Source organism: Ovis aries, chromosome 14 (assembly GCF_016772045.2).
Source record: "Ovis aries strain OAR_USU_Benz2616 breed Rambouillet chromosome 14, ARS-UI_Ramb_v3.0, whole genome shotgun sequence".
Classification (NCBI taxonomy): Eukaryota; Metazoa; Chordata; class Mammalia; order Artiodactyla; family Bovidae; genus Ovis; species Ovis aries.
In genome coordinates, this window is record NC_056067.1 from 65,406,988 (window position 1) to 65,429,716 (window position 22,729).

General features: G+C 44.6%; 1 protein-coding gene across 3 annotated transcripts; it reads right to left on the bottom strand.

Moving 5' to 3' along the window:
• Positions 1-4,900: 4,900 nt before the first annotated feature.
• Positions 4,901-14,690, bottom strand: ZNF772 (zinc finger protein 772). 3 transcript variants are annotated; one of them, XM_060399186.1, is made up of 4 exons: positions 14,450-14,690; positions 11,078-11,204; positions 10,442-10,564; positions 4,901-9,805 (listed from the first exon to the last, which is right to left on the bottom strand). In XM_060399186.1, exons 1-4 carry the CDS (start codon positions 14,480-14,482, stop codon positions 8,658-8,660), a joined length of 1,431 nt encoding a protein of 476 aa, XP_060255169.1. In that variant the 5' UTR covers positions 14,483-14,690; the 3' UTR covers positions 4,901-8,657. The 3 variants fall into 3 exon arrangements, with proteins under 3 accessions (XP_060255169.1, XP_060255168.1, XP_060255170.1); XM_060399185.1 differs by having other exon boundaries at positions 11,078-14,516; XM_060399187.1 differs by lacking the exon at positions 10,442-10,564 and having other exon boundaries at positions 11,078-14,516.
• Positions 14,691-22,729: the final 8,039 nt, after the last annotated feature.

The window sequence follows — 22,729 nt, forward strand, 5'->3', positions numbered from 1 at the left end:
TTCAGACGTTCAAGGTTATGAACTTCAGATTAATTACTGAATGGTGAGATGTTGAGGGTTTCTGTTACTTTATTTTTCATATGGATGTTATTTTAGAGCATTTTGTTGCAAACATTGTTGTTTTAGTCTTAAAATACATTGGCAATTTTATTGAAAATAGACAGTACAGGTGTGGGTCTGTTTCTGTACTCTATATATTTTTATTGTCTATCCTTTCATCAGTATTATACTTTTGTTAGTAAAGCTCTATAATTCTATAACTGATTCTTAAAATCAGACCAAAACCTTTAAAGTTTGTGTTCTTTCCAAAATGTATTTTAGGTCTTTTGAATTTTCATATGAATTTTAGAATCATTTTGTCAATTTCTACCAAAGTCCCTGGGAATTTGATAGCTGTGTGAATCAACAGCACAATTACAGAATAAATTAAAATATTAAGTCCTGAGGTTCAGAAACATGGTTATGTCTCAGTGAAGTTTTGTGAATTTGCTTTGTAGGTTGTTGAATGTACTTTCTTTCATAAATTCCTATATATTTCATATATTGATGCTACAGTAAGCAGTATAGTTTTTCAACTTCCTAACATTTATTGTATACTGACTTTTCATCCTGTAAACATGACTAACCAATTAGATCTTTTTAAAATATATATATAGTAAAGGGTTTTCTAAATAGATAAGCATGTCATCTGTGAATAATGGCTACTTTGGTTCTTCCTTTACAATTTGCACATCATTTATTCTCTTTAATTTTATGTCACCAGAATAGACTCTCAGTGCAACATTACACAGAAGCTGTGAGAGTGGACATTCCTCCTTATTCCTGGTATCAGAGGGAAAACATCCAAACTTTCCCCATTAAGTGTAATGTCAGCTTTCGGTTTCTAATGCTACCATATATTGGTTCTGACATCAATTTTCTGACACCAACTACTCAGAGTTTGTGTTGGTCTCCACATCTTTAAGGATTCAGTCCTCCACAAGAAAGTCCTCCTCACTTCAGAAAAGACTTTCAAGTCACAGGGCCCAACTGCACTTCTGGCCATCTGGCTATAATTTCAGGAGTTCTCATGATTCCCTCAGGTTTAATAATTGGCTAGAATGGCTCAGAGGACTTGCTAAGAGTGCTATATTAATATGATTCCAGTTTTGTTATCAAGAATACAGCTCAGGAGCAGCCAACGGAACGAATGCAAGGGCAAGGTATGGGCAGGTCCCAGGCGTAAAGTTTCCATGACCTGTCTCTGGGGAGTACAGACATACCACTCTCCTGCACATCAATGTGTTCACCAACCAGAAGCCCCATCCAGTTTTGTCCATCCAGTGTTTGGATCAGAATTTGATTACACAGACACAACCGATTAGATCATGGTCACATGCCAGAACAAAACATCTAGACCCTCTTCTCTCCCCACAGGCTCAGTTTCAAACTTTTAATCATATGCTTGGTCTTTCTGGTAACAGGTCCTCATCTTGAAACTTTCTAGGGGCTTATCAAGAGTTACCCAATTCTTACCAGAAAGACTCCTATCACACCAGGAATTTCATGATTTCTCAGGCTCTGTGGCAGGAACCTGGGACAAAGATCAGATACATTCATTACACCACCAGTTCAGTTCAGTTCAGTTCAGTCGCTCAATCGTGTCCGACTTTTTGCGGCCCCATGAATTGCAGCACACCAGGCCTCCCTGTCCATCACTATCTCCCGTAGTTCACTCAGACTCAAGTCCATCAAGTCCGTGATGCCATCCAGCCATCTCATCCTTGGTTGTCCCCTTCTCCTCCTGCTCCCAATCCCTCCCAGCATCAGAGTCTTTTCCAATGAGTCAACTCTTCGCATGAGGTGGCCAAAGTACTGGAGTTTCAGCTTTAGCATCATTCCTTCCAAAGAAACCCTAGGGCTGATCTCCTTCAGAATGGACTGGTTGGACCTCCTTGAAGTCCAAGGGACTCTCAAGAGTCTTCTCCAACACCACAGTTCAAAAGCATCAATTCTTCGGCGCCCAGCCTTCTTCACAGTCCAACTCTCACATCCATACATGACCACTGGAAAAACCATAGCCTTGACTAGCTGGACCTTAGTTGGCAAAGTAATGTCTCTGCTTTTGAATATACTATCTAGGTTGGTCATAACTTTTCTTCCGAGGAGTAAGCGTCCTTTAATTTCATGGCTGCAATCACCATCTGCAGTGATTTTGGAGCCCCAAAATATAAAGTCTGACACTGTTTCTACTGTTTCCCATCTATTTCCCATGGAGTGATCATCTCACACGCTTGTAAAGCAATGCTCAAAATTCTCCAAGCCAGGCTTCAGCAATACGTGAACCGTGAACTCCCTGATGTTCAAGCTGGTTTTAGAAAAGACAGAGGAACCAGAGATCAAATTGCCAACATCCACTGGATCATGGAAAAAGCAAGAGAGTTCCAGAAAACATCTGTTTCTGCTTTATTGACTATGCCAAAGCCTTTGACTGTGTGGATCACAAGAAACTGTGGAAAATTCTGAAAGAGATGGGAATACCAGACCACCTGAACTGCCTCTGGAGAAACCTATATGCAGGTCAGGAAGCAACAGTTAGAACTGGACATGGAACAACAGACTGGTTCCAAATAGGAAAAGGAGTATGTCAAGGCTGTATACTGTCACCCTGCTTATTTAACTTACATGCAGAGTACATCATGAGAAACGCTGGGCTGGAAGAAACACAAGTTGGAATCAAGATTGCCAGGAGAAATATCAATCACCTCAGATATGCTGATGCCACCACCCTTATGGCAGAAAGTGAAGAGGAACTATAAAGCCTCTTGATGAAAGTCAAAGAGGAGAGTGAAAAAGTTGGCTTAAAGCTCAACATTCAGAAAACGAAGATCATGACATCCGGTCCCATCATTATACCATACCCTCTAGTTAATATGGATTAAATTAATATATGTTCAATTACTAAACCAACGTCGTGTGCGTGCGTGCTAAGTCGCTTTAGTAATGTCTGACTCTTTGCAACCCTTGGACTGTACCCTGCCAGGCTCCTCTGTCCATGGGATTCTCCAGGCAAGAATACTGGAAGAGGTTGCCATGCCCTCCTCCAGGAGATCTTCACGACCCAGGGAATCGAACCTGTGTTTTCTACATTGCAGGCAGATTCTTTAGAGCTGAGTCACCCGGGAAGCCCCTAAACCAACTTATATTCATGATCAATTTCACTAGGTTGTAATCATTATCAGGAGTGTAAAACTGGCTTACCAATTCAAAATATGCCATATATAAACACACATTTAATTCTCTAAAATTTTGTTAAGGATTTTTTTTTTTTTTTTGCATCTACACTCACAGCCTGATATATTTCATTACCTGGTTTCCTCTTAGGGAACTAAGATCCCACATGCCACATGGCGCAGTCAAAATATAAAACAATCACACATTATCCATTATGTCTCAGAGATATCTAGTGCTATACCTTCTTTCCTTGCTTATATTTATAAATGTGATTTCTCTTCTTTTTTTTTTCTGATGTAATTGGAGGTGTTATCAATTCTACTAATTTATTCAAAGTATCTGCTTTAGGATGATTCATAGATTTTCTTGAAAAAAAAAAAAAAGTACATGAAATTGATTCTTAATATACTGGAAAAAATACCAGTAACCTATGAGACAGAGCAAATAAATGATACGAGCCCCATGGCCATCTCAGGTTTCCATGAAAGGAAGTTCCCAGGCTCTAACACAAAAGTGCTGAGACCAGGAGACCCCAAAATCATCCTAATATGAGAAAGAACTTACAACCTGGGCCTGCTAAGGTGTCTGGAGTCCAATAGAGCACAGGACAAGAGAGAGACCTACAGAGGGTCATCTTAAAGTATTCAGCTCAGTACAAATCTGTATATATAGGTAGGGAAGGACCAGAGGTTGGGTAAAGAAACACCCAAAAGGATTCAATGAAACAATTTCCAAGGGTAATGTAGAGAACAGAATAGCACCTGTTCTAATCAGTTTAAATCAGAAACCTTAGGAAGCATAAGATAGAAAAGACAGAATGACTTGTGTCTCAGCAGAGGGTGAGAAAATAGCCTTTAAATGAATGCTGCAATAATTCCACCTAAAAATGTTTGGAATCAAGATCCCCAAAGATCATACTCTAAGGAACTTAAGCATGTAAAATATTGAGAATATCTCTGGGACTTCCCTGGCAGTCCAGTGGTCAAGACTTTGCTTTCCAATGAAGGGGGTGCAGGTTTGATCCCTGGTTAGGGAGCTAAGACCCCACATGCCTCATGGTCAAAAAAAACAAAACATACAACAGAAACAATATTGCAACAAATTAATAAAGACTTTCAGAACACAGTCCACATTAAAAAAACCTTAAAAATCTATAAAGAATGTCTACTGAAAAGCAGGTATTTTCAGTACCCAAAAAGGCAAAGGGATTCCCTTGTGGCTCAGCTAGTAAAGAATCTGCCTGCAATGCAGGAGACCTGGGTTTGATCCCTGGGTTGGGAAGATCCCTGGAGAAGGGAATGGCTACCCACTCTGGCCTGGAGAATTCCATGGACTGTATAGTCCATGGGGTCGCAAAAAGTTGGGCGTGACTGAGCGACTTTCACTCACTCAAAAGTCAAAATGAGTATTGAATCAAAACTACACAATGTTAACAGTGTGTGACAAGGTGGATTTTAGGGCAAAGAATATCACTATAGATAAAGAGGACCCCAGGCCTTAGTTGTGGCATGGGGGATCTAGTTCCCTGACCAGGGACTGAACCCAGGCCCCATGCATTGGGAGTATAGAGTCTAACGCTCTGGTGGCACAATTGGATAGCATGCGGTACTTACACAGAGTCTTAACCACTGGACCACTAGGGAAGTCCCAAGAGGGCCTTTTATGCTAAAGAGGTCTACTCATTAAATGGACATAACATTAGGAAATGTTTATTCACCTAATAAAAAGACACAAAGCAAATAAAAAAATAAAAATAAATAGCACAAAGGAAAACATGATAGAACTAAACAGAAAAATAGGAAAATCCACTTTTAGAGTCAGAGATGTCAACAACCCCATTCAAATAATTGACAGAGCAATGCCCATCCCATCAGTAAGGATACAGAAAACTTAGACATTATTAATTACATTAACTTGAGATGACATTTGTAGAAACTCTCCAGCAAACAGGAAAACAATATACATTCATTTCAAGTTAACGTGAAACACAGGATAACCCATATTCTGGGCCATGAAGCAAATACCTATAAATGTAAATAATTCAAGTCATAATGTGTATACTTTGACTATAATGAATTAAATTAGAAATCAATTACCAAAAAAAAAAAAAAGCCCAAACAACATACTTCTAAAAGAACCATGTGTCAGAAGAAATTTAAAACAAAACTGGAAAAGGTTTAAAATAATTTAAATGAAAATACAACATATTAAGTTTTGTGGGAGGTAATTAAAGCAGTTGTTACAGGGTGGTTCTTAGTATTCAGCACCTGTATTAACAAAAAACCCAAAGGTTTCAAATGAAGGAACTCAGCTTCTATGCTAAAATGTAGTAGAAGAGAAATGAAAGATAATAAAAGCAAAAGGTAACAGTAAAGTCAAAATGAGGGAAAACAAAACAGAAAAATCAGTGAAGTCAAGTGCTCTAAGAAGATCAATAAAGCTGATAAATCGCTGATAAAGAAAAAAAAAATACAGACATTATCAGTATAAAAATGAGAGGAGGCACCCCTACAGATTCTACAGGTACTCAAGTAATAAGAGAATAGCTTGAAAATTTTGACTACTTAAAAAACTCCGAGAGATACAAACTACCAAAGCTCACTGTGTGTATAGGTGTGTGTGGGTGGGGTGGGGTAAATTCTATAAACCTAGGTCCACTATGGCTTCCCAAGTGGCGTTAGTGGTAAGCAATCTGCCTGCCAATTCAGCAGACGTAAGAGAGGCAAGATCCCCTGGAGAAGAAAATGGCACCCCACTCCAGTACTCTTGCCTGGAAAATCCCATGGATGGAGGGCCTGGTAGGCTATAGTCCATGGGGTCGCAAAGAGTCAGACATGACTGAGCCACTTCACTACACTACTAAGAGAGGCAAGTTCAATCCCTGGGTTGGGAAGATCCTCTGGAGCAGGAAATGGCAACCCACTCCAGTATTCTTGCCTGGAAAATCCCGTGGACAGAGGAACCTGGTGGTCTACAGAGGGAGAGTCGGACATGACTGAGCGACTAAGCATAGCACAGGTTCACTATGGAATTTTACAGTTAGAAACTTTTCCACAGAATAGACTCCAGGCCTACATACTTCACTGGTGAATTCTATCAAACAAGAAATACTGTCAATTCTTCACAAACTTGTCCAGAAAATTAAAGAGCAGGGGATACTTAACCAACTTATTCTGTAAACCCAACATTACACTGATAGCAACCAAACCCAAGCATTAAAAATATCAGAGCCAAAAAAAAAAAAAAAGAGAGAGAGAGAGAGAGACTAATAGCTCTCGTGTCTTGTGAGCATAGATACAAAAATCTTCAACAAGAAAAGTAAACCAGTGTATAAAATTGAACCATGCATAAAAAGAGTAGTGCATCATGATCAAATGGGATTTACCTCAGAAATGCAAGGTTGGTTTAACTTTTGAAATCAGTCAATATGATTCCTCATTAAAAGGCTATACACAAAGGGAAAAAAAGAAAAACTATGATTGTAGTCACCAGTATCCAAGAAATGCTCCCACAAATACCTACCATGTTGCATTCTCACTGTTGTAAAGTGAGTCCCCTTGCACTGTGTACCAAGATTAGTCTGTATTACCCATAGAGTAAGTCAGAAACGGTGGCACATCACTTCCAGGTTAAGGTCATAACAGAAACTGTAGCTTTGTCCTCTTGCTTTGGAACTATTTCTCTAAAGTGGAATACTTTAAGTAAAAGTATGGATGAAAAAGAATGAACTGATACACAGAACACTGATAAATCACAAAATAATTATACAGAGTTAAAAAAAAGCCAGAACCATAAAAATACACTTTAAGTTATTCTATACACACATACATTTAAAATTCTAAGAAATGCCAACAAATCTATAGTGACAGAAAGCAAGATGAGTGGTTGCCTAGCAAGGGTGAGGGGAAGAGATACTACAAAAGGAATCAGGAAACTTGGTTTCAAAGGTGCAAATATGTATCAAAACTCAGTGGTAAAGAATCCAACGGGGGTTCAGGGGTTCGATCTCTGGGTCGTAAAGATCCCCTGGAGAAGAAAATGGCAACCTACTGCAGTATTCTGGCCTGGAAAATCCCATGGATAGGAGGACAGAAGCCTGGAAGACTATAATCCATGGGGTCACACACACACACAAATCATCAAATTATACATTGTAAATACATGCAATTGCAGAATATTTTCATTCTATTTTGGATAGTAACCATTGCTGTAAGATCGTGAGACACAAATATGAGAGTCCTGAGAATTTCCATAAACCCTCATACCAAAGTCATAGTGATGGACAAGTTTGTGGATACACCTTTAAAAGAGTTACATTCCCTGTAGTTGGCTATGGTCTCCCAACTTCCTATTAATCAGTGTCTCTGTATCAATTATGATTCCTAACTGGTCCTTGTAGGTGACAGTGACATCTGCCTACCAATAATACCCTACTAAATGATAGATGTCAGGGATGCAGACAGGTCCCAGGGAATCAAATTCTGAAACATTCCCTAGGAACAGGGGGCCCAATTCATGCTGTTCCCACATACATCAGAGGCTGTCAAGACCTTGACAACCTGCTCAAGAAGACCCTGGTCACACAAATCATCTCAACATACAGGACACACAATTAGGCCTGCAAAGGCTGGTATTCTTTCCCAGTAGGCCTTGAGCAGCGATGTAAATTAGGCCGAAACTAGAATAAGAGCTGCTCTTTCTTTAATCATTCTGCAAATACCACTGAGACTCAACAGTTGGCGCTCTCACACAAGCTATTCATTCTTTCAGGCTGGCAAGCCCAATTCTGTTCTCAACTCACCCCACAGAGTGAACAAAATTCCCAGGAATAAAGATAGCTTAGAAACTAAGGCATGTGTTGCAAAACCAGAACAATATGAGGCAGATAATTTCCAGGTCAGGTGACTCAGAGGCTGGTCAAACTCATCACGAGGGTCACAAGAGAACAACACAGTCTGAAATATGGACATCTCTGCAGCAGCCAGAAGAACCAAGCTTGCATTCTTCTGACTCAAAATGGGTCACACCCGTGCTTCCACCAGTAGGGAGCAGGAAGGAGTGAGGATTATCAATAGGGTCAGGCTACCGATGGTGCCCTCTAGGGAAGACAGGAAGAGCAGAGATCTTGCCCATCAAAGCGTCTGGGGTGACATACGCACAATGTGGGGCCCTGCTGTTGCACAGATGTATGGCTTCTTTCAGATGCTGGCAGTGACATGCTTTTGGCAAGCACGCAGAGACCTTTCACAGTGGCCAAGGCATGTTACAAAGTACAATACTGCCCCCAGAACGCTTCCCACAGAGCTGGCACACAGAAGAATCTCCTCAGGGTGGGAGTTCAAACACGAGGCTCATCTTCTAGCTTATGGCTACTCACAAAGGCTCCTCTTGGAGCCTCTCTCTGGTGTCAGTATGTTGAATAAGACAGAGTATTCCCTGCTCTCCTAAGGCCTTTCTCCAGCGTGAACCTTCCAATGTCTGATGAGGGAAGCCCTTTGCCTGAAGGCTTTCCCACACTCACTGCATTTATATGGCCTTTCTCCAGTGTGGATTCTAAGGTGCTGCATAAGCACATGTTTGTGGCTAAAGGCTTTTCCACACTCACTGCACACATACGGCTTCTCACCATTGTGAACTCTCTGGTGGGCAATAAGATCGGAGCTTTGGCTGAAAAACTTCCCACATGCAATGCACTCATAAGGCCGTGCCCCAGTATGAACACTCCAGTGCTTAATGAGTCTGTATTTGTGGCCGAAGTATTTCCCACATTCACTGCACTCATAAGGCCTTTCTCCGGTGTGGATACTCTCATGCTGAACAAGCGTGGATTTATGACTGTAGGCTTTCCCACATTCGCTGCACTTGTAAGGCCGTGCTCCAGTGTGGACTCTCTGGTGTACAATGAGATTAGAGCTATGATTAAACACTTTCCCACATATGCCACACTCATAAGGCATCTCTCCAGTGTGGATCCTCTGGTGCTGTGCAAGTATGGGTTTGCGGCTAAAGGTTTTCCCACATTCGCTGCACTTATAAGGCCTCTCTCCAGTGTGGACTCTTTGGTGCTGAACAAGTGAGTCCTTGCGGCTGAAGGCCTTCCCACATTCGCTGCACTCATAATGCTTTTGTCCACTGTGAAAGACCTCTGCACAGTGGGTGTCACTTTGTGGGTTCCACTTGCTAAGAGGGTAATGCTGCTGAAACATGCTTGAGCTGGTTGGGAAATCCTCACAACCCTCCCTCGTGGTAAAAGGTGTCTTCAACGACTGGACAGGGCAGCTGCTCACAAGAAGGGCCCTGTGCATGTCCCGCCTGCAGGGTTTCTCTCCACTGTACTGATTGTGGAGGGGGAAGTTTGCACTGAACCCCAGCTGTTTCCCACACGCCACACACAGGTATGGTTTCTGCCCAGGACGTGTTTCTTGGTGCTCAGCCATGTGCAGAACATCTCTCAAGATCGGGCCACATGTCTCACAGGGGTGGGCCTTCTGGGAAGATGGAATCATCTTAGGAATCATGCCCTTAGACACTCTTTTCACAGAAATGCTCTGCTCAAAACGGATCTCATCCTCCTCCATTCCATGCCAACAACCTGAAAGCAGACAAATGGTGGTAAAGTACACAGTGACACTGGTGGGAAGGGGCAGTTATTACAGATGTGTGTTTATCAAAACTAAGACTGAGGTCTGCCTCAGGACAAAAGGCCAGGGTGCAAGTTGAGTAAAGGGCTGCTCCACAGTCTTGGCATCTAAAGGTCACAGGCTGGAAGCAGCCTTGATGGGGAGAGGACACAGATCTGACGAACAGCCCAGAAAGAGCCAGGATCCCCAATGAAATTATCCACAAATGCATTGTAGGAAGGCCTTGGTTGCTGGGGAGACATGCAGAAGAAGAGTGTGTTTACTAAACAGCTACAAATGAATAGAATAGCTGGTATTTAAGAATTATTTGAAGAACATGCACCTCTCTTGACACACAAAGCATATAAGCCAGTGTTGGAGAGCAGTACAGAGGAAGCAGTGGAGAGGAACAGCTGAGATGTGGGCAGAGGTGAGGAACTGCCAAAGGCCAAAGGTCACAGCATAAAAGGTAAGTGTGTAAACAGGGCAGTAAAGACAGGAATGAAGTGTGGGCAGTGGCCTTGGCACTTAAACCACTGTGGGCACTGAGAGGCTGGAGAGTGACCAGAACCCAGCCTGACATCACACTTTCCCCAGCTCCCACTCACCAGGGCCACCTGCACTCTGAGCCTCTCTGGTCAGGGCTGGAGTTGTGTTGGCCCAGTCAGAGACCCAGGGCTCCCTGCCAAGCTCCTGTGGGGAAACCCCATGGGACATAGAAGATGCATATTCTAAGGAAAAGACAGGACAGGTAAATGGCCAGCACAGGTGTGGGTGACCCACCCCTCAGAGAAGAAACCTAAATATCATGAAAATAACTCTGAAGTATTGTCTTGCAGGAATAGCCTAGTGGTCCCAACAAGCAGTGATTGTACTGGGTCCTTGGGATTCCTGATACAGGTAGGCTATGAGAAACGTCAGCTAGAGGAAGGGGGCACAATCTGGGGCACAAGAGTGCCATGGATCTAGACAGAGGCACCCAATCAGGGAGAGGACAAACTGGACGTGATCCACTGGGTAACAACTGGACACTTCATGCCTGCATTCCTCCATGCAAGCCTTCAGGGCAGCAGGTAGTGGGACCACTCAGAAACCAGAGGTGCTAGAGCCCACAGTTCACACCTGGCACCCACGGCACCTACTTCAAGGAACCAGGGCAGGTGGTACTGCCTATGGCTCTGATCCAGGAAACAGGGAAGGGGGAGAGCCCAGTCCAGGCACTGCAGGGGAGAAGAGGGCCTTACCCAGTGAGGCCATCAGTGCATAGTTCTCCAACATCACTTCGTGGTACAAGAGCCTCTGAGCCTCATCAAGGAGCCCCCACTCCTCCTGGGAGAAGGACACGAACACGTCCTCAAAGGTCACATTCCCCTGCCATAATGGGGAGAGCAGTCTGTGAGCAGTCTCCTTCTCAAGGATCCCATCTGCCCCCACAGAACTCCCCTGACCATTCCTTCCCATCCAGCTCCTCAACTCAGAGGAAACACCAGCACCAGGTGCCATATATGTCTGCTCTCTCCTCAGGGTCCCGTTGATCACTGTCCACCCACAGCAACAATGGGCAGGTGGGGCAGAAAGGCCTGTCTAAACTCTGGGGCTGGTATGGTGCACAGCACCCCCCACCCACCTCCTTCCAGCCAGTTCTTTGAAAGTTGCTAAAATCATGATTACCAAACAACCAAAGTTAGGCTCATCTTTCTTCCTTAAGTCCCCCAAACCAGGGCCCAAGGGCCATCAACTCACACTCCTTTTCCACATGCACATTGTTCTTCTGGATCACCTCTCACAACTCTGGTCGCTTACCCAGTTATTGGCCTTCATCATCACCTTCTTACAGGGCTTTCCTTGTGGCTCAGACGGTAAAGCGTCTGCCTACACTGTGGGAGACCCAGGTTCGAGCCCTCGGTCTGGAAGATCCTCTGGAGAAGGAAATGGCAACCCACTCCAGTACTCTTGGCTGGAAAATCCCATGGACGGAGGAGCCCGGTAGGCTACAGTCCATGGGGTCGCAAAGAGTCAGACACAACTGAGCGACTTCACTTCACTTCATCACCTTCCTAGCTCATTAACTGCCCCCCAGAGAGCAAAGCCTGCTGGGTAATGTAGTTCACATGCCACCAAACCTTGAGGAAATCAACAGGTAATAGATGCAGAGCTGGCGCGCAGCCATTTGCAGGCACCCTTTACTGAGTAACCGCTACCAGGCAACCATTCCTGGGAGACTGCAGGAGGGTGTTGCAGCCTGGAGCAGAGACCAACACCTTGCCGCATGACTCCAGGGTGCGGCAAAATGCGCCCTCTTGACTGTCCTGGTAAGTATGCCAAACGGTCGGGTGGGACGTGCTCTCTGCTCTGCTTCACTGCCTGCCCCTAAGTCTGTCCCCAAGGAAACAAAACAAGATGTTCCTAATCAACAGCAGAGTCATAACTTTACTCCCTCTTTACGGTGCGCTGATCAAACTACCCAGTATAGCTATTCCCTAATGATCGCATGTGACTTCTGCCAATAAAAGTGCGGGCGGAAAGGAGCCGTTTCGTCTTTCTGTCATGGAGCGCAGGAGGGCCCCCTGACTCCCTGCTTGCCAGATCATATGTGTCTGGTTTTTCCTTACATGCTCACTGTATCAGGTATTTCTCACCCGCTGTGCTGGACGTGGCAGGAGCGTACTGTTGTGTTGTAGTTTCTCCCTTGTAAACCTATGTACATGCCATCTTCTACTTTTTGGATGTCTCTCTCCTGAACCCCTCCATATAACTTCAGCCCCATGTCCAGCAGCTCACTGGCTACCTCAAGGGTTCTCTGGCACATCTCAGACTCTCCACGTGGCCACAAATAAAGTACTGATACCCATATGCAGAGTTACTTCTACCACTAACTTGCCCACCTCGATGGTGCTTCTACCCTTCTGACTGATATGGCCCAACACCTTGGGGCTGTCTCTTTCTTACACAGAAAAGCTGACCCAATCACTTCTCCCGTCTACACAGCGACCCCTCTGGCCCAACCATCTGTTACAACTCGCCTGGAATACAGAAGCAGCCTTCTCCCCAGTCTTTCTCCTCACCTCTATCCTAATTCCCTCAACCTTCGCCACATAGCCTGTTCTCCACTTGGAATTCAGAGCTGTCTTTGTTGCTGTTTAGTCACTAAGCTGTGCCCAACTCTTTGCAAACACATGGATTGTAGCCCGCCAGGCTTCTCTGTCCATGGGATTTCCCAGGCAAGAACACTGGAGTGGATTGCCATTTCCTTCTCCAAGGGATCTTCCCAACCCAGTGATCAAACATGGCATCTACAGGGAAGCTGTGAAAACCCAGATCAGATCACTTCCCTCCTCTGCTCCACATCTGCCATGGCTACACCACCTTCATAACAGAGGCCTAGCTTCTCAATTGGCCATTTCAGGCCTGACTCCTGTTACCAGACTTGGTGAAGATCTGTAGCTTGTTTTTTTTTTAATTCCCAATTCAATCTCACTATCAGGTATGCTGGTTCCTGTGCCTGGAACAAACTTCCACACCTTATTCCAATGGTCCCCAGGAGTCAGTGCCCTGCCATATAACCCCTGGACTGGACTGAGAACTCTGAGCTTGGTGTTTCTCAGGGGTCCTCAAACTCAAGAGCTGGGAGAGTACAAGGTAACGTGTTCTATGAAACCACAATCCTGGAGCCCTGATGGGTGAAGGTGGAATCGATGAGAGACTGGATATCCTCGTCTCACTGTATCTGCTGCTGCTGCTGCTGCGTCGCTTCAGTCGTGTCCGACTCTGTGCGACCCCATAGACGGAAGCCCACCAGGCTCCCCCATCCCTGGGATTCTTGAGGCAAGAACACTGGAGAGGGTTGCCATTTCCTTCTCCAGTGCATGAAAGTGAAAAGTGAAAGTGAGGTCGCTCAGTCGTGTCCGACTCTATCGACCCCATGGACTGCAGCCTACCAGGCTCCTCCATCCATGGGGATTCTCCAGGCAAGAGAACTGGAGTGGGGTGCCATTGCCTTCTCTGCGTCTCACTGTATAAATCCCATAATTACTTCTGAGATCGGGGAACCTGTAGGTGCAGGGAAACTGTGAGAGAAAAGCAACCACCAAATAGCCACAAGAGAGCCTCAGGCCTCTGTGCTGCTGCTGCTGCTGCTCGGCCATAAGGATCTGGAGCTGACAGTCTACCCTGTGTGCCGCAGTCCTCTAGGCCATCTAACAACTGCGTGGCCTTGGACCATCTCTCAACATTTCTAGGCTCCACTGTCCTCACTGACGTCAAGTCTGTTCACACCTGGACAGTCTACATTTTAAACCATCATATATGGTCTCTTTGTTTAGAACCTTCCGTGCTCCCATCACCTTCAGAATGAAGGCACAGCTGCTCAAACCCTCTGATCTTTTCAGACACCAAGGACTCAGACTCCAGGTTTCCCAAACGCTCTGCACATTCCGGCCCCAACGTCTGTAACGTCCTGTCATCCCATCACGCGCGGTGTCAGAAACGTCCGCCCAAGAGCGCCCCCACAGTCGGGACACAGGGCCCAGCGCTGCGCGGCTCTGAGGCTTCCCTCATTCGAGGCTTCAGGATTCAGAGGCGGAGGTCGAGGGAGGAGCCGGGGGCCCAGCACCCACCTGCGCCGGGTCCGTCAGCACCGCGGCCGCCATCGGCACCTGCGGACCGGGGAAGGCGAGTAGCTGCAGAGCGGCTCCGGGGGCCGGGTCACCCGAGCAGTGCCACCACCAATCCTCAGGTCCGCTTCTGTTTAGGGCAGCAACGCCTCTCACGTTTCCCCATCGCGTCACCCCGTGTGTGACGTAACCTTCTGGATACGGATCTGGTGGACTAATCCGAAAGCAAACAATATGTCCGCCTAAGACGGGAACAGGAAGTCCCGCTCAGGCATCGTCCCTATGAACGGAAACGCCCCTTTCGTGGGGCCTCATTGGCCCAGAGCTGCCGGGGCTCCTGGGTAATATAGTTCCCACAGCACCAAGGACGAAATGGGGCCTGGGCGCCACCTCCAGGTCACAAATGGAGCTACCTAGCTAACGCCGCCTAGAAAAGGTTTCTTTCAGTTTGAGGATTAGGCAGAGTTTGAGGTCATGGAAAAAGCAAGAGAGTTCCAGAAAAACATCTATTTCTGCTTTATCGACTATGCAAAAGCCTTTGACTCTGTGTATCACAATAAACTGTGGGAAATTCTGAAAGAAATGGGAGTACCAGAGCACCTGACCTGGCTCTTGAGAAACCTATATGCAGGTGAGGAAGCAACAGTTAGAACTGGACATGGAACAACAGACTGGTTCCAAATAGGAAAAGGAGTACGTCAAGGCTGTATATTGTCACTCTGCTTATTTAACTTACATGCAGAGTACATCATGAGAAACGCTGGACTGGAAGAAACACAAGCTGGAATCAAGATTGGCAGGAGAAATATCAACAACCTCAGATGTGCAGATGGCATCACCCTTATGGCAGAAAGTGAAGAGGAGCTAAAAAGCCTCTTGATGAAAGTGAAAGAGGAGAGTGGAAAAATTTGGCTTAAAGCTCAACATTCAGAGAACTAAGATCATGGCATCTGGTCCCATCACTTCATGGGAAATAGATGGGGAAACAGTGGAAACAGTGTCACACTTTATGTTTTGGGGCTCCAAAATCACTGCAGATGGTGACTGCAGCCATGGAATTAAAAGACACTTACTCTTTGGAAGGAAAGTTATGACAAATCTAGATAGCACATTGAAAAGCAGAGACATTACTTTGCCAACAAAGGTCCGTCTAGTCAAGGCTATCGTTTTTCCAGTGGTCATGTATGGATGTGAGAGTTGGACTGTGAAGAAACCTGAGTGCCGAAGAATTGATGCTTTTGAACTGTGGTGTTGGAGAAGACTCTTGAGAGCCCCTTGGACTGCAAGGAGATCCATCCAGTCCATTTTAAAGGAGATCAATCCTGGGTGTTCATTGGAAGGACTGATGCTAAAGTTGAAACTCCAATACTTTGGCCACCTCATGCGAAGAGTTGACTCATTGGCAAAGACTCTGATGCTGGGAGGGACTGAGGGCAGGAGGAGAAGGGGACGACAGAGGATGAGATGGCTGGATGGCATCACCGACTTGATTCACATGAGTTTGGGTGAACTCCGGGAGTTGGTGATGGACAGGGAGGCCTGGCTTGCTGCAATTCATGTTGTCGCAAAGAGACACAACTGAGCAACTGGACTGAAGTGACTGAAGGTATGGGAAAGTCATTCTGGCTTATACAATAATTTAACTCGAACTTTAGGCTAACCAAGACAGCCTATTGGTGGCTTATCCAATATTCACTGCATATCTGCATTAGTTATTAAAGAAAAGAACACACTGACCGGAAGTAAAGACTGTCTGTTTTTGAGATAAAAACATCTCCCCTTCCTGGGATGCCAAAGCTAGTACTCCTTTGATGATAAAATTCCTTTGCCAGGTGCCAAGACCATATTGAGTAGTGTATGCGCTGATGTGGTTTTTGGTTTGCTTTTGTTTGGGGGGATCTTTGACTATGTCATCGCCTACATTCAGAACTCAGTCTTTGCTTCATCACCAAGTTTTTTATATTGGGCATCGCACTGGCAAAGGAAACTTGGTAACATATAATTGGTTCACTCTAAGGAAACCACTTTCTTGCGGTCCTCAAGATCCTCTTTAAGTCCTTCAAGAGAATGAAAGACTGGAGCACCAGCTGTGCAGGGACATTGAAATAAAAGCCCATTTACAGTAAGGATGGTCTCTACATGAGTCTGGCAGAGCTCCTCACTACTGCTCCACCATCATCTCTGCAGCTCTGTTACTCAATGCAAGTCCATGTGGCCCACAAAGAGTGAGGCCAAATTATACTAAAATGTAGGAGTTTGGAGCAGTAAAAGGTTCACTGCAGAGACAGATAAGGAGATGGATGTCTCATGCCCCAAACCCCAGACTCCCTAAAAGCTTAAGAAAAACTGAAAAGTGAGGAGGGGGGGTTGTGGTTAGTTGTGTTGAGTAGAAGACATGAGTGTTGAGGGGAGGCCTGGCTGAAAGGGATGGAAGCTGATCTCTTAACTCCACCCCAGACACACCCAGGAGAGCTCGCACACATGCTACGAAATAACTGCATGACTTTTCAACTGCTACACATGTGCCCTAGGCACACAGTGGATACAAAATGACCACAGCAGCTCTCTAACCTTGGGTAGTTAGGCAGTTAGGAGCTGATACAGGGTTTATGAATATTCTACATCTAATTATCACAGGTGGAATTATGGGGAGATATAAACAACATAGCCTGCTGTTATGTAACTTATAATTGTTAATCAGCCGTGAGCGTATTCCCATTTGTATTCCCTTTCATTAATTTGCGGTGGGTACAAGCCCTACATTGCACAGGACATAACCAAAAGGAGGAGCTGTTGTTGTTGCTCAGCCTTTGTTCCAAGGAGCAAATTTTGTTTAATTTTATGGCTGCAGCCATCAACTGCAGTGATTCTGGAGCCCCTGAAAAATAAAGTCTGTCGCTGTTTCCACTGTTCAGTTCAGTTCAGTTAGTCGCTCAGTTGTGTCTGACTCTGTGACCCCATGGACTGCAGCACGCCAGGCCTCCCTGTCCATCACCAACTCCTGGGGTTTACCCAAACTCATGTTCATTGAGTTGGTGATGCCATCCAACCATTTCATCCTCTGTTGTCCCCTTCTCCTCCTGCCTTCAATCTTTCCCAGCATCAGGGTCTTTTCAAATGAGTCAGATCTTTGCATCAGGTGGCCAAAGTATTGGAGTTTCAGCTTCAACATCAGTCCTTCCATTGTTACCTCATCTATTTGCCATGAAGTGATGGGACCAGATGCTATGATCCTAGTTTTTTGAATGTTGAGTTTCAAGCCAGGTTTTTCACTCTCTTCTTTCACTTTCATCAAGAGGCTCTACAGTTTCTCTTTGCTTTCTGCTATAGAGTGGAATCATTTACATATATGAGGTTGTTGGTATTTCTCCTGTAAACCTTGATTCCAGCTTGTGCTTCATCCAGCCTGGCATTTCGCATCTTGTACTCTCTATATAAATTAAATAAACGGGGGGTGGGGTGGGGGGGGCACAATATACAGCCTTGATGTCCTCCTTTCCCAATTTGGAACCAGTCTGATGTTCCATGTCTGGTTCTGTTGCTTCTTCACCTTCATACAGGTTTCTCAGGAGGCAAGTAAGATGGTCTGGTAGTCCCATCTTTTAAGAATTTTCCACAATCTGTTGTGACCCACACGGTCAAAGGCTTTAGCATAGTCAGTGAAGCAGAAGTACATGTTTTTCTGGAATTCTCTTGCTTTTTCTATGATCCAACGGATGTTGGCAATTTGATCTCTGGTTCCTCTGCCTTTACTTAATCCAGCTTGAACATCTGGCAGTTCTCACTTCACATACTGTTGAAGTCTAGCTTGGAGAATTTTTAATATTATTTTGCTAGCATGTGAAATAAGAGCAATTGTGTGGTAGTTTGAACATACTTTGGCATTGCCCTTCTTTGGGGTTGGATTGAAAACTGACCTCTTTAAGTCCTGTGGCCACTGCTGAGTTTTCCAAATTTGCTGGCATATTGAGTGTAACAATTTCACAGCATTATCTTTTAGGATTTGAAATAGTTCAACTTTGAAAAGACCCTGATGCTTGGAAAGATTGAGGGCAGGAGGAGAAGGGAACAACAGAGGGTGACACGGTTGGATGGCATCACCGACTCAAGGGATGAGAGTTTGAATAAACTCTGGGAGTTGATGATGGACAGGGAGGCCTGGCGTGCTGCAGTACGTGGGGTTGCAAAGACTTGGACATGACTGAGTGACTGAACATAACTGAATTCCTTCACCTCCACTAGCTTTGTTCGTAGTGATGCTTCCTAAGGCCCACTTGACTTTGCATTCCAGGATGTCTGGCTCTAGGTGATTGATCACACCATCGTGGTTATCTGGGTCTTCAGTTCAGTTCAGTTCAGTCGCTCAGTCGTGTCCGACTCTTTGCGACCCCATGAAGCGAAGCACGCCAGGCCTCCCTGTCCATCACCAACTCCCGGAGTTCACTCAGACTCACGTCCATCGAGTCTGTGATGCCATCCAGCCATCTCATCCTCTGTCGTCCCCTTCTCCTCCTGCCCCCAATCCCTCCCAGCATCAGAGTCTTTTCCAGTGAGTCAACTCTTCGCATGAGGTGTCCAAAGTACTGGAGCTTCAGCTTTAGCATCATTCCTTCAAAAGAAATCCCAGTGCTGATCTCCTTTAGAATGGACTGGTTGGATCTCCTTGCAGTCCAAGGGACTCTCAAGAGTCTTCTCCAAACCACAGTTCAAAATCATCAATTCTTCGGCACTCAGCTTCCTTCACAGTCCAACTCTCACATCCATACATGACCACCGGAAAAACCATAGCCTTGAGTAGACGGACCTTAGTTGGCAAAGTAATGTCTCTGCTTTTGAATATACTATCTAGGTTGGTCATAACTTTTCTTCCAAGGAGTAAGCGTCTTTTAATTTCATGGCTGCAATCACCATCTGCAGTGATTTTGGAGCCCCCTAAAATAAAGTGTGACACTGTTTCCACTGTTTCCCCATCTATTTCCCATGAAGTGATGGGACCGGATGCCATGATCTTCGTTTTCTGAATGTTGAGCTTTAAGCCAACTTTTTCGCTCTCCTCTTTCACTTTCATCAAGAGGCTTTATAGCTCCTCTTCACTTTCTGCCATAAGGGTGGTGTCTGCATATCTGAGGTTATTGATATTTCTCCCGGCAATCTTGATTCCAGCTTGTGTTTCTTCCAGTCCAGCGTTTCTCATGATGTACTCTGCATATGAGTTACGTAAGCAGGGTGACAATATACAGCCTTGACGTACTCCTTTTCCTATTTGGAACCAGTCTGTTGTTCCATGTCCAGTTCTAACTGTTGCTTCCTGACCTGCATACAGATTTCTCAAGAGGCAGGTCAGGTGGTCTGGTATTCCCATCTCTTGAAGAATTTTGCACAGTTTATTGTGATCCACACAGTCAAGGCTTTGGCATAGTTAATAAAGCGGAAATAGATGTTTTTCTGGAACTCTCTTGCTTTTTCCATGATCCAGCAGATGTTGGCAATTTGATCTCTGGTTCCTCTGCCTTTTCTAAAACCAGCTTCAACATCAGGGAGTTCACATTTCACGTATTGCTGAAGCCTGGCTTGGAGAATTTTGAGCATTACTTTACTAATATGTGAGATGAGTGCAATTGTGCGGTAGTTTGAGCATTCTTCAGCATTGCCTTTCTTTGGGATTGGAATCAAAACTGACTTTTTCCAGTGCTGTGGCCACTGCTGAGTTTTCCAAACTTTCTGGCATATTGATTGCAGCACTTTCACAGCATCATCTTTCAGGACTTGAAATAGCTCAACTGGAGTTCCATCACCTCCACTAGCTTTGTTTGTAGTGATGTTTTCTAAGGCCCACTTGACTTCACATTCCAAGATGTCTGGCTCTAGATTAGTGATCACATCATCATGATTATCTTGGTCGTGAAGATCTTTTTTGTACAGTTCTTCCATGTAGTCTTGCCACCTCTTCTTAATATCTTCTGCTTCTGTTAGGTCCATACCATTTCTGTCCTTTATCGAGCCCATCCTTGCATGAAATATTCCCTTGGTATCTCTAATTTTCTTGAAGAGATCTCTAGTCTTTCCCATTCTGTTGTTTCCCCCTATTTCTTTGCATTGATTGGTGAAGAAGGCTTTCTTATCTCTTCTTGCTATTCTTTGGAACTCTGCATTCAGATGCTTATATCTTTCCTTTTCTCCTTTGCTTTTTGCTTCTCTTCTTGTCACAGCTATTTGTAAGGCCTCCCCAGACAGCCATTTTGCTTTTTTGCATGTCTTTTCCATGGGGATGGTCTTGCTCCCTGTCTGCTGTACAATGTCATGAACCTCTGTCCATAGTTCATCAGGCACTCTATCAGATCTAGTGCCTTAAATCTATTTCTCACTTCCACTGTATAATCATAAGGGATTTGATTTAGGTCATACCTGAATGGTCTAGTGGTTTTCCCTACTTTCTTCAATTTAAGTCTGAATTTGGCAATAAGGAGTTCATGATCTGAGCCACAGTCAGCTCCCGGTCTTGTTTTTGTTGACTGTATAGAGCTTCTCCATCTTTGGCTGCATAGAATATAATCAATCTGATTTCGGTGTTGACCATCTGGTGATGTCCATGTGTAGAGTCTTGTCTTGGGTTGTTGGAAGAGGTTGTTTGCTACGACCAGTGCATTTTCTTGGCAAAACTCAATTAGTCTCTGCCCTGGTTCATTCCGCATTCCAAGGCCAAATTTGCCTGTTACTCCAGGTGTTTCTTGACTTCCTACTTTTGCATTCAGTCCCCTATAATGAAAAGGATATCTTTTGGGGGTGTTAGTTCTAAAAGGTCTTGTAGATCTTCATGAAACCGTTCAACTTCAGCTTCTTCAGCATTACTCGTTGGGGCATAGACTTGGATAACTGTGATATTGAATGGTTTGCCTTGGAAACGAACAGAGATCATTCTGTTGTTTTTGAGATTGCATCCAAGTACTGCATTTTGGACTCTTTTGTTGACCATGATGGCTACTCCATTTCTTCTGAGGGATTCCTGCCCGCAGTAGTAGATATAATGGTCATCTGAGTTAAATTCACCCATTCCAGTCCATTTTAGTTCGCTGATTCCTAGAATGTCGACGTTCACTCTCGCCATCTCCTGTTTGACCACTTCCAATTTGCCTTGATTCATGGACCTGACATTCCAGGTTCCTATGCAATATTTCTCTTTACAGCATCGGATGTTGCTTCAATCACCAGTCACATCCACAGCTGGGTATTGTTTTTGCTTTGGCTCCATCCCTTCATTCTTTCTGGAATTATTTCTCCACTGAGCTCCAGTAGCATATTGGGCACCTAATGACCTGGGGAGTTCCTCTTTTGGTATCCTATCATTTGCCTTTTCATACTGTTCATGGGGTTCTCAAGGCAAGAATACTGAAGTGGCTTGCCATTCCCTTCTCCAGTGGACATGCTCTGTCAGACCTCTCCACCATGACCCGCCTGTCTTGGGTTGCCCCACAGGCATGGCTTAGTTTCATTGAGTTAGACAAGGCTGCGGTCCTCGTATGATTATATTGACTAGTTTTCTGTGAGTATGGTTTCAGTGTGTCTGCCCTCTGATGCCCTCTTGCAACACCTACCATCTTACTTGGGTTTCTCTTACCTGGGTCTTTGAGACCTTTATTTATTTATTTATTTTGTATAGTTCTGCGTATTCTTGCCACCTCTCCTTAATGTCTCCCACTTCTGTTAGGTCCATACTGTTTATTTCGTTCGTTGTGCTCTTCTTTGCATGAAAATGTTGCCTTGGTAGTTCTAATTTTCTTGAAGAGTTCTCTAGTCTTCCCATTCTATTATTTTCCTCTATTTCTTTGCATTATTCACTTATGAAGTCTTTCTTATCTCTCCTTGCTATTCTTTGGAACTCTGCATTCAAATGGGTATATCTTTCCTTTTCTCCTTTGCCTTTAGCTTATCTTCTTTTTTCAGCTGTTTGTAAGTCCTCCTCAGGCAATTATTTTGCCTTTTTTCATTTATTTTTCTTGGGGATGGTTTTGATCACTGCCTCCTGTACAATGTTACAAATCTCTGTCCATAGTTCTTCAGGCACTCTATCAGATCTAATCCCTTGAATCTATTTGTCACTTCCACTGTATAATGGTAAGGGATTTGACCTAGGTCATACCTGAATGGCCTAGTGATTTTCCATACTTTCTTCAAGTTTCAATTTGGCAATAAGGAATTCTTGATCTGAGCCACAGTCAGCTTCCAGTCTTGTTTTTGCTGACTGTATAGAGCTTCTCCATCTATGGCTGCAAAGAATATAATCAA

Excerpts from the sequence above, each read along its gene's own strand:
- ZNF772 (XM_060399185.1), bottom strand. The coding sequence starts at position 11,336 with ATGGCACCTGGTGCTGGTGTTTCCTCTGAGTTGAGGAGCTGGATGGGA. Across the intron at positions 10,565-11,077 it reads TGCACTGATGGCCTCACTGG|AATATGCATCTTCTATGTCC; the intron begins GTAAGGCCCTCT and ends TCTTTTCCTTAG. Across the intron at positions 9,806-10,441 it reads TCAGAGTGCAGGTGGCCCTG|GTTGTTGGCATGGAATGGAG; the intron begins GTGAGTGGGAGC and ends GTCTGCTTTCAG.